This window comes from Amphibalanus amphitrite, unplaced genomic scaffold, assembly GCF_019059575.1.
Source record: "Amphibalanus amphitrite isolate SeventyFive unplaced genomic scaffold, NRLGWU_Aamphi_draft 000940F_arrow, whole genome shotgun sequence".
NCBI lineage: Eukaryota > Metazoa > Arthropoda > Thecostraca > Balanomorpha > Balanidae > Amphibalanus > Amphibalanus amphitrite.
Window position 1 is genome coordinate 222,670 of NW_024882434.1, and position 12,330 is coordinate 234,999.

The 12,330-nt window shown below is 51.3% G+C and overlaps 1 protein-coding gene across 2 annotated transcripts in view; it reads left to right on the top strand.

The window, feature by feature from the left end:
• The window catches only part of LOC122368340 (nascent polypeptide-associated complex subunit alpha, muscle-specific form-like), a 60,375-nt gene extending 48,267 nt beyond the window's left edge, over positions 1-12,108 (top strand). For both annotated transcript variants that reach the window (XM_043342182.1, XM_043342183.1), the window contains 3 exons: positions 7,157-7,328; positions 7,630-8,325; positions 11,371-12,108. In XM_043342182.1, coding sequence (XP_043198117.1) covers positions 7,157-7,328; positions 7,630-8,325; positions 11,371-11,603 — 1,101 coding nt within the window. In that variant the 3' untranslated portion in view covers positions 11,604-12,108. The remainder of the gene's footprint in view (positions 1-7,156; positions 7,329-7,629; positions 8,326-11,370) is intronic.
• The last annotated feature ends 222 nt before the right edge of the window (positions 12,109-12,330 follow it).

The following is a 12,330-nucleotide window of genomic DNA, read 5'->3' on the forward strand; positions in this document are numbered from 1 at the left end:
AACACTTTACGTTGCCAGTCGTGACTAAGCTACTTGATAATGAAAGCATATGTGTTTTCCAATTTGTAGGTATCCTCAGGAACAATTTAACCGGTTTCTTTGAGTCTCGGTAACGCGCGCAATGTTTAAAACCATGTGCTTCTTTGGATACGCGTTGTGAAATATAAGGTTCATTACGGCAGAGTTTATTGCGACATCCGTCTTTCGTAAAACGTGACTAACGATCAGCATTAGTTTTCTTTCTAAACACAGTGTCCTCTCGGTTGGCTGCCGGCCCGCTGGCTCAGACTAGGAGACACGAAATGTTCTCCAAATGCAGGTTGTTGCCTATGGGCAGGCCAGGGTCATCCCAAGATCCCGGCCGACAACCAACTCCCCCCTGACTCGTGGCTACACCGCGCCGGTTGGTGCTGACGGTTGCCATGGAAGCATGATTTTGCTTTTATTATATAAGGGTTCCTCTTGCTTGTCTGGTGCAGCGAGCTGAAAAGCCGCCCAAGCCCTAATGGATCGAGCTAGTCTGAGGAAGGGCAGAGGTTGCATAACCGCACAGGTTATTGCACACACATCCTTTTGTTGCCAGTAATGTAGTTCAGCGACCACACCCAGCGATCGCATTTGTAAACCATACCAGATCATATTGCTGTGACTTATTGACCGCTGGTCAGCATTAGTGAGATCGCGCTGCGTCTGTGGGTTACCGTTACACCTTTGCCCGTCACTCGGCCTCTGCATCCCTGCCTCACCGTTCACCTTCCATCGGTGACGCGGTGACGCGCCATCGGTGACGAGGTGACAGCGGCGCGAGTGTGTTCGGTGACGGTGCGTGACCCCTCGCGCCGGCACACAATGCCGCCTCTTGTCGGCGTCCACACCAGCGTGGAAGCCACGTGCCAGTCACATGCCACCGGCCACCGCTTCCCCCTCACTCCTCAGTAGTCTACATCCTCAACCCTCCAGTGCCGAGGAAGGTCCTCCAACCCGTCCTCTCTTTCCGGAGAGGACTGTCCTCGGGAGGCAGCAGCGGCAGAGGAGCGGCGTTAATGAGAGCCCCTCAGGGCGAGCTGTTTGTCGTGGTGCCTCGGCTCTCTCCCGGGCACGAGCTGGGGAGACGCTCTCGTCATGGAGGGGAGAGAGATAGAGAAAATAAACATATCCGGAATAGGCTGATAGGGATGGACTCCAGCCGGAAGGAGGCGACTTCCAACACTGAGTGAGGCTTTGCTTAGAGAGTGGGTGGCCTGGGGACTTAAAACGGTGATGTTGTTTGATGCAGATCAAATGTCGCCCAGGCATTTATTATCATTACATCAATTTCCTTGCCCTCGACTATTATACGTTTAAAAGTGGAATACTAATATATGAGACCGAAACGAAACTGAGCGAATTTTCGTTAGGTATACCTTGCATTGTTTTTCAGTACCTTGTATTCAGTCACCGAGTGCAATGAAACCCGCCAGTGTGACACCTATCCACTCTATCAAGAAACATCTGTTTTGTCAGACGCATAAAAATAGTCGCTCTCTGTTGGTGGCGGTCGCGACGGTCGCGTGCCATCGGCTCAGGTTGCGCCGCTGGCACCCCTCCACGGCCCATCTCCTGCTCAGGCCCCATCCGGGTGCGTTTTTGTCGCCTTCGTCGTCTCCGCTCGCGCGGGTGTTGTCACCAGGTGCAAAACAGTCGGCACGCGCTTACAAATAGCCGCCGAAATTCCACCATAGACCATCCAGAAGGTAGGAACGGATGAGCAAAGGAACTAGGAGTTCGTGCCTCGTGGAGGGCACGACAGCCAAAGCCGCTCGTCTTTCTGCGTTGTGAAGGATTCTGGAGCACCTCGTGACATGTTCAGAGGAGATCCCCAATAGCGCCGTCTCTCCTGACCTTCCGGTGGCAGGCAGGCGTGGCCAACGACCTGGCCCGGGCCCCGAGCCGCTATGACGGATAGTCGGCGAGCTATTTTTCCTGCGGTGCGCTTTGAGGTTTTCTCACCGTGAAGAGGTGAGTGGGCATTTTGGGGTTACGGCTGGCGACTTCGCTGCCACATGCCACTCGCCGGCAGCCTCGGATAGTTGGCGCATTCTTGGACGGCGTCCGGCGCGGGTCGACGTTTGTGCACCGAGCTGTCGCATGGAGGAACTGTCTGGGCCAGAAGATGGACGGTGGTAGGACAGTCTACAAACATGTCAGACCAGCGGGAGTCTGTATCACTGTGTCCCTCAGAGGTGAACTCGGAACCCTGTCAGCCGGAGCCCCGCCGGTAGGGACGTGTCAGACGGCGGCAGTTGACAGCTCGGCTGTCGTTTGGCAGTCTGACGGACGCCAGCGCCGCTGCCAGGGTGCTGACCGCCACTCAGATGACGCGGGTCCTGCCACCGTGTCATAGCGCGGTCACCGGCACAGGGCGCGGGCCAAGTGGTCCACTGTCGAGGTCAGGTGACCGCTGAGAGGCGCCGGGACGCTGACAGACAGAGGCCAGCTGAGGAGATAGGTGTCCGATGACGATGGCTTCAGTGGGATTGAAATTGGCTAATGAAGCTGGAAGGAAAATTACATGACTATGTTTTTATATGCAGCATAATACCTTCTTCATATAGAAATAGCGCTGTTAATGTGTTATTTTATTCATAACTGTTAACATCATAGCTGCCTACATGCAACTGCCTTTGGGCACAGCATTTGTGCTGTAGTGATGTTACATCGCAGTGCTTACGAGCGAAATGTGGTATAATGCACTGACTTCAAGATTACGTCTTCCACCAGCTGTATGCTGCGGAGTAGTGCGCGCTGCGTGTTTTATGATGTTTTCCTCAGACAGTCACCGCATTTATATGCTGCAACTGCGCGCAGCCCGATGGTGCACGAGATTGATATTGTCAAACCTCAGCGCTGATCGGATTCACAGATAAGAAGCTCCACGCGCCGTGCCGAACTAATGCACGCTAGTGCGAACTACAGCCTCAACTTAAGCCGTAATAAATGTATTCGTATTACCGTAACCAGTATAACGCCTTTTAAGGCGACTAACGGAGCGAGCGAGAGGGTGAGCCTTGCACGTGCGAAATTTCGAGGGGGTACCTCCAGCTGACTTGTGCACGGCACCCTACTAACCGGTCTCTAGCGATGTGCCAAATTTGAGCACAATCGGCCCAGCCGTTCTCGAGATCTGGAAGCGGCACCCTGCACGTGTGCACGTGCAAAATGGGTCCCAACTGACTTTTGCACGGCACCCTTCTAACCGGTCCCTAACCATGTACCAAATTTGAGCGCCATCGGTCCAGCCGTTCTCGAGATCTGGAATCGACCCCTGCACGTGCGCACGTGCAGCAGCACCCCAACTCTGGCACATGGATATGCATTGCCTAGTGGGTGCCTACCTACATGTCAACTTTTAGCGCAATCGGCCAAGTAGTTACCGAGATATTGCAACAATTACAAAAGTGACACCTCTTCGTTTTGCACGTGGCACGTGCATAAGGGGTCATCCACATGCATCGGGAATAGTCCAATACTTGGTAGAAGGAATGAAGCTACCCTACAAAAATTACCACGTGTAAATCGGTCAAGTGGTTGCTGAGATATAAGCGTCGCAGAATCGTGACCACGGCCGGCCGGCCGGCCGGCCGCTCATACTCAGAAATTTCCGATTCTACGTAAGACTCCGCTCGCTTCGCTCGCTCCGTAATCATTGATCAGCTGGTAGCAATCTAATCCATGCTGTAATTGTACCGAGAACGGAGCCCAACTTTGCGTTCCGGCGTCCTCTTCAGCTTCGTCAGTGGAGTTCGATTAATGATGCCGGTTAGAAAACAAAGTGGGGCGCTCTATTCGGCTGGCCAGGTGCCCAGACACACATTAGAGCTCGTCGCGGCCCCTCGGATCGCCGGGTGGCGGACGGTCACTCTGAGGCGCCATGGGATACCGCCGTGTGGCTCGACGTTATGCGGCGGTGACCGGCGCGGCAGGTCGGGCAGAGTGGACTCCTGTTAGGTAGATATGGGTAGTCGGAGCGTGCCGAGTGTCTGGCACGGGGCACCTGCTGAGAGGTGGAGTAAATTGGCACTCGGCTAGTACCAGCGCTTGCACGCACTGCACTGCACGAAGACCTGGAACTTAAGCCATGAAGCTGGAATGGGATAGACTTATTTTATCGGATGTAACTCCATATTTGCGTGCAGTATCCGAGCCAACCGTTTAACTGATTCATAGCTGCATGCCTTCATCGTTTTGCTGGGCTAAACCGGCCGGCACGCTGAACTCAGTGCATTTTCGAAGCGTGACACATGACACATACCCCATGGACGGTTCGCCGATGGGCAGGCTGTCCTGGATCCGAGGACATACGACTCACGTCTAGATGCCTCTCAGTGACCTGGCTATCAAAGCCTCAGACTGTTCAACACATGACTTTTTTAATATACATACCGAACCCTGCCCGGATACCTTCTATCGGCCTATATGAAAACCTGGCTGTCTTTCCTGATAGCGGACTGTCGAGCTGTCCTGTGCTGTTCAAAGACTAGGCTTTCGGGCAGTTATGAGCTGCCCTAAACCCGGGACTCCGGGCCCGTTCTGACCGATTCAGACCGAGCAGCCAGCCCCTGAAACTGAGCATCTGCGCGCTATCAAACTATCTATAACAGGCCATCGAACTGTCATACACAGTCCTGACGCCCTCGCCGGGCTGTTTCGAGTCCTCGAATCGCAGAGAAAGGCGGCCTCGAGTTCACCTGTCGCGTTCGATGCCCCGTGTTTGCAGCGCTGGCACGCCGGAAACACGCGTGTGGGTACCTCCTATCAACCGTCCGATAAGATCGCGCACCGGTGCGGTCCCATTTCCGCGCTTCCGGTCGGAAGCAACAATGGGACACCGAGAGCGGTGTATTTTCAGTTTTCGTTTGCTGATAAGCTGCTGCTATTTGACGCGCCCGCTCTGTGTTGTTCAAACGGGCGTGAGGCGCTGGCGGTACCGAGGTTGGAAGTTTACACTGGAGTTGTGTAAACACACTGCTTACCTGGCGTCGCGCCGGCATAGTTCGCTTGCTTACATGTCGAATTTGCCTTGCACGTCTCTATTCGGGTGTACTTACAGTGGAGCCATATGTCCGCACAATCGCAGTGGCCTCTTGTCGCAGTTATTCGTACGGTTTTCAGCAGAACGGTGCTGTTTATGCATGTACCGTTTACTGGATATGTGCTGTTTATAGTGTGTAACTCGCTGATATTGCAATTCTCAAGCGAAAAGAGTCCAAGTCCCTACAAATCCCTACAGGCTCTTTTTTTGGCAGTGGAAACTCTTCTCGCTGCTCTGGCGCCAAGCTAAGGCCGAGTGGTGCATGTAGGATAAAATGAAATAAACGTCTATCACCAGACGCTTGGTACATACCTACATGTACTAGTTACGCGTCCGTTGATAAACGTTTATTTGTTTACAGTTTTCGGTCCAATACGCGATAAAATTTGGATTACATAGTAGCGCTCCCCTATCGCGACCATATACATTCTTATAGCTCACAGGTTAAGTATAAGGTCACAGGTAGTATAAAGAAGCGGAAATGCACAGTTGCCCTTTCTCCTCCACTTATCGGTGACGTGCAGTGCCAGTGTGCGCGCACCCTATAATGGCCCAAAGAAGCACACAATTGCATTCTACTGTCCAGTCAGTGCGGGTGACAGTCGACAGACGTGCACGCTCGTTATACACATGGGTAAAGGGGCATTTTACATAGGTACACATAACTCCTGAAGTATCACAGCTGAGCGCTGTATTCTGCAGCTCAGTTTCTCCACATTTGCGCGCGGGGCGAGCGCGCCGTTTCCCACTGTCCCCGCCGCTGGCGTCGTTCAGTAGGCGGGGCGGCCGCCGTGGGTACCGTCTCCCGAGTCCCGCGCCCGCGCCGCACCTGCCGGCCGCCGGCGCGCCACCAGACACGGCGCGCGCGCTTTTTCCGGGCGCTGTTTTTACATGAGCCCCGCTGGTTTCAGTTTCGGCGGCGTTACTGTGTGTCTGGCATATTGAGGTCACTGTTCTTATTTTACCGTGACGATTATGTCACCGCAGGGCAAGGCAGGGTACCCGTGCATTGTGCAAACATAATCAACCGAAATGAATGAGAGGCGAAGTGTTGAGATCAGGTTCGGCGTGTTCAGTCCAGAATGCGTCCGAAAACGGAAGTGACTGACCTGATTCCGATAGACCACCCTAGGTTCGGTAACAGGGACCAAATTAGTCCCGTCCATGAACGCCTGTTATGCTGATGACAGCGGAATATTGTCTAATTATTGGCACATCCTCCTTTGGCGCACGTGGTCCCGCGCCGTTTGCGCTGAGGCCGCTGTGTCGCAGTTGGCCAGCAGAAATCCTGGACAGAGGCACTGTTGCGCTTAAGAGTCTGCCTGCTCGTCTGGGTTTTATTTATACTACTATTATTCCCTCGCGGCGGGAGTGAGTCAGCTATAGCCGACGTCTGGCTTTGGCTGCGTCGGCGCCTCTCATCCGTCGACTTCTCAGTTATTTATCAGTCTGTCTTTTTTGTCGTCTGTCGGGATCTCTAGTCCGTCCTCAGACTGGTGACTTCTTGATATCATAGTTTATCTCAACTTCGCAGCGGCTTTTCTGATCTTCTGCATTTCTATTGTATGCATTTCAGGCATTTCTCTTTTCTTCTTCAATCAACTCCTCAACTGTCTATCATCTTTATTCACAGCACACGCCACACTGTGGACATTGTTTGATGGTATTCGTAAATCGCTGCTTCGGTAACCTACATATGGGCGATCGATTCCTGCTTTAAACCGCGTTTGCATAGTTCATCAACACGACATGGGGTCCCGCTATCAAAACAAACGTCTCAGCTACCTCGCTATTCCAGACCGTTAGCTTGTTTGGCTGTTTCGAGTCGTGGTGTGATTGGCATGTCAACCGTCACGGATGGATGCCCATCCATTGCCTACCATTGCTCTCTTGCAAATGTGACTAAAAGCCTTACTGTATGCATTAGAATATAATGTTTGCTCGTGAATATTGACTCGTTTTAATTGAATCCCCTTATCGTCCCGGGTCTATCGACTATCAGCTATCACTGGATCGATGATAATACCCGGACCCGGGCTAAGTGAGGCTCCCAGCGGACTCTGACCCCTGACCTGTCATTTTCAGCCGCCCGAGAATCAGCTGATGCGCGGCGGCGAGGCGGCGCGCCAGCTGAGCCGACATGAACTGCGCTTCCAGCGCTCTCTGCGGAACCTGCACACCCCCGAGTGGTACAGGAGGGCGGCCGTGGCACCGACGGCCGCGCTCAGAAGGAACCTGGACACCGCCTCACTGCAGGGTAAGAGTGTGGGCGCGGGAACGGCAGGGGTGCGCTCACACTGTAGGTTTGGGTTTAGGCGCGAGCTGGTTTATGTTTGCGTAACGTCCATTAATAATTTGTGTGGGGAGCGATAATGTTTGGATTATATCCATTACGTTCCTGATAAAGGATTTTTCCCGGTCGAGCTTGCATTTCTTATCGCCGTCAAGGTATCATTTACCATCGTGCCTTTGTTACTGAACTTTCTGTGAACCTTTCTATTTCGAAGTGGAGGTAGATATCTCCAGTGCTGACATCTGGCCGTCTGTGTCACCCCTAGGCGGCTGGTCCGGGCTCAGCTCCAAGTCCAACTCCAAGGAGAGTCTACCCACCAGCTCAGTGGCCACTCCCACACCGGTACCGCGCCGCGGCGACTGGCGCTCGTTCCGTGCCGCCCGTGAGACCGCCTCGGTACCGGGCACGGCCTCTGCCTCTCCGGTACCGTTGTACCGACGGGCCTCCGCGGGCAGCGCGCGCCGGCCGGGGCCTCCGCCGACGGGCGCCCCCGCCGTGACGGCCGCACAGAGCCTGCGCCGGCCCTACTTGGGCTGGCGCAGTCAAGAGAAGCTCATCAGACAGGGCTACCAGACGCCTGTCGAGAGACTGGCCAGCAGCTTCCGCGGCACTCCTGGTGTGCGGAGACAGGTGGCGCCACCAGAGCAGTCACCGGCCAGCGCCGACCCTGCGCGGCCCCCGCCGCCGACCGATGATGTGAAAACGTCCATCAGAGAAGTTTCTGATGCAATTGTACATTATTTCGATCCTGATGTTCAGGGCCAGAACGGTCGCATGGGATCACCGGCAACGGCGCGGACAGCGAGAGAAGAATCTCCCTCAAAGCACCGTGCCATGTGGCTGGAGACTGCGTTCGTCGGTAACCGGCCGGCAGAGGGCTCTGGCGAGCCGACAAAAGGTGGCAGCACTATCGACCGACTGCTGGCTCCCAGCGACGCGAGGAAGGAGCGGTTCGAGCTGGGTGAGTTTGTCGCAGTCTGACGCGGCCGCTGACCGTCTAGCTGTGATCGCGGCAGCTGCCTTCTCTTTGTGCCCTGCTTCACCGTGTGCTTTCGCTTCCGCTTCGTCGGCAGTGTGCCTGGCAGCGTCGCGTCGCCCGGCGGCTGCTGCCGGGCCCGCTCCCTCGGCGGCGTCCGCTTTAGCTGTGTGTTTGCACCTCTATCGCTGCCCTGTCTGCCTGCCTGTATCGTTCGTGATAGGCCGGCTGTCTCCCTTATGAGCACCGGTCGAACGTGTGGGACTGCCGTGGTCGTGCTATCTGTGCTGGTGGCCCATCTGGGCACGCACTACGGAGTTTGGATGGTCCCTAAGTATCAAGTCCGGGGTATTGTTGACGCGAGTTTTTCTGTGGTAGCCATAATTCGTGGATATGGAAGGAGCAAGTCGGCTGACTTGGCACATAGGTGATGCGTTTGTTATTGAAGAACGCTTATAGTAAACATTGTAAGCACTGCGATGTGTGATGCGGACTGTGACAACCGATATGTATTGTGTATATAGGTATATATTTTACGTTTGTATTATCTCGGCAGCCGCATTATATAGGATTGGCACCAGTAAAGATCTCCCGGGCTTTTCTCACTCAAATGCTAGGCTATTTTTATGTAGAGCTCTTTGATTTGGTAGTTACATGCACACGTTAACACGAGTAACTGCTTTAAGTGTTTTGACGTATCCTCTTGCACTTAACACATACACCCACCAACATATAAATACGTAAAAGTCTAGTTACTTACCCTTTTACCAATGAACACACTGGTTGTTCTTCCGTTTTGTGAAATCCTAGGTGCGGGTTTAATGGTTATTCACGACACTGTCTGCTGTGCGTATGCGTCTCCACCCGTGGATATTCAACTGAAGTGTTTTCTAAATAAATGATGAGAGTGGCCAACAAGTATCTTTTCTGCGCGATGATTGTTGTGCTCTGTGGTGTAGTCAATTTTGTGCGAAGATAACATGAAGTAACTAGGTCCGGCCTGACCACGCGCACGCTCCTCGATCAATGGAAAGGTGAGTTACGTCTGCATGGCTCTATAAGCTAGCCGCTTTGAATTCCGTTTGCTTTTAAACCCATCGCTTTATTGTCATCGTTGTTGGATGTATATTGTTATTCTAATGGGTGTGCTCCCAATGTATTAAAAATACGAACTCGAGAAAAAAAAACAACTGGTGAAAGAAAAAAAGCTTGACTTGCGATGCCACTTACATAAACAGGCAACAGCGTACCATGGGTAATTTGGGTACTCCGATTGCTGATCTTCCGTGCGCTCTTAATGGGGTACCTACTACCTACATAAGCACATGTGATGTGCTGGCCCGTAAAATCGATGACTCCTAATTCAACCACTAAAAGCCATGTCAGAACTAGTAAACGCGCTATCATACTTCGCCAAGTGGCAACAATCGAGCGTAATAACGTTCATGTAGGCACCTGTAACTGTAACCTTCCTAATGTATGTACTCACTGAGCTAGGTTTTCGTGGAGTGCATTGCGGTACAGTATCAATTCAGGCGTATGTTACCAGCGACATCTAGCGAGTATTTCGTAAGCAATGGCACCGCAGGATTAGAGCTGCCATTTTATCAGTCTTGGCTGACCAAAAACTCGTTACTCATGAATTTATCATTGTTTAGCACGTTGCGGAAAATACTCTTGAGACTAACCCCGTTAGTTTTTTTTCCTTGTCAGTAAGCGGCATGGTTCTGCACTGAAGAGGTTACAGCGTCATTCACAACGGAAGTGGTTTTGAAATAGGAGTTTGCAATGCACTTAACCCAATAACTTTTGCCTATCTGATTCCTATGCTACTAATCTTATCTGTGTTGGTTCCGTTATTCTTGCACGTAGTGAATCTTTTTTTTTTTTTACTTATACTAACCATTAATACTAAAAAATAATTTACCATCGTTTCAAAAACAATCAATGCATACACAATACAATTCTATGAAAGAAACTAAACTAACGCAAGTCTGGCACGGCTCCATGAGACGGGCCACAGCCCACAAATGTAATAAAGTAACCCTCCTGTCCTATCAGATAGCCTCCTTGTCCCTTGTCCGACCGCCCAGCTTTAATTCCTTATATCATATATGGCAATCCTTTCCTTATTGGCCCCGGGATATGACGTACATGTATGACGTATGATTGTATACCGGTCGAGCCGAGGTGCGGCCGTGGCCCCCAGGAGTCGACAGATTAGACTGGACAGGCTCGCCAGAGAGACGTTCAACCGAGCAGATTTGAGTCTCGGACCGACTAATCTCATTTTGACTAAAGCCAATATACCTAAACTAAAGGGAACGACTTTATTTTTGAACACAACGCGAGATCATAGACTATTGCGAACGAATTATATTACAACAAACCTGGCAGGGCTTTCGGGGTCACTTTTTAAAATGGCTTGCATATTAAAACCATGCAGAGTCGCAGACGTTAATCACTTACAAGGAAAAGTCGTAATTATAGGGCAAATCTTTTTCGTTGGAATTAATTTTGGGTACTAATTCTCACAATTTTCCGCAAAAAAAGTTTGAATGAATGTTTTGCTATGCATGACGCTTGAGAGCTGTTGAATGTTGATTTCGAGTGTAGTGCCTGGAGTGGCAAAGTCCGCATGTCTTACCACCGAAGTCGTGTTTTTGCGATGTAATGAAAATTTGAGATTGTTTATAACCAACTATATAGAATGAAATTGTTTCCATTTTTTAAACTTTCGATAATTAAACCTAAAACTTTCTATATCAGTTTTCCGTCCATAACATAGGAACCCATATTCCTTTTGTGATATGATAATGCCTGATGAATATCCCGTAAATTACTGTTTTTGTGTTCTAATCCTCACTCATAAATACATTGTTTTAAAAACCTTATAAAATTGTACCTAAACGTTTCAACATTTAACCGACATTATGCGAGTCAGTCATCATAGAAGCGATTTTCCGCGCTCTCCATGCTGCATTGTTACGTTTGCCCACTCGCCTAGCCCTCACACAGTTCTCTGCGCAGACGGCGGAGTCGTCAGCGACATTGACCCCGACGACGGTGCCGACGCTGTCACCTGTGACGGTGCCGACGCTGTCACTAAGCGTCTGGCGTCTGTCACCATGGACGACGTGCTGGACTCACTGCTGGCGATGCGTCGCCCCTCGCCCCCGGACGGGCCCTGTCGCCGGGGAGACCCCCTGGGAGAGCCAGTCCTACGAACTCGCCCCAGGCGGAGCCACCCCGCCCGAGTCTGAGGGGCCCGGCCGTCCGTCCACGACCTAGCCGCATGCAGGCGACGCGCCCCAGCACACCCAGCGCGAGTGATACTGAATGGATTTGCGTTGTCCTGCTTGGCAACCAATTCAATGTTTATGTAGCCGTTTTGACAGTTATGCTGTTTTCGTTTACATAATGTCAATGACTATGTAAAGTAGTTGCTCTGGTGATATAATATCTGATTTCCAGACAATAAGGTGAAGACTTATCACTCTAGAAGTGATTTTCAAATAGTGCTCGCGCCTAGTCATAGCACGCGATGGAAGTTGGTTATTTTATGAGCTCCACATCATACGCAGGTCGCAATGTCTGAACATTCCAGTTGGCGGCTGCCAATTGATGTACAAAATTAGGCATAACACGTAACTATGATTGCTAGCAAGTAACAAATATGAAGTTATTTGTGTGAAGCAAATATTTATGAACACCACAGACTGCGGGCATGGTATTGTGTATTGTGTATTTAATAAATTATGTATGTGTGTTTCTCCTTTTCTTCTTCGATATATGTGTGCTATCTTCTAAAATAGTCCATCCCCAAATTTCAGGGGGCTGCAACAAGCTCTGCTTAGCGTGGGCTCCACCTCCCTCAGTACGTCCGTCTAAATATTCGAGCTAAATTAACAAAAAAGCCGATAATTCAGCGACGTAGCGGTAGCGGCGAGCGGGACACTTCGGATTTGAAACAATGACAGGCAACTAAAA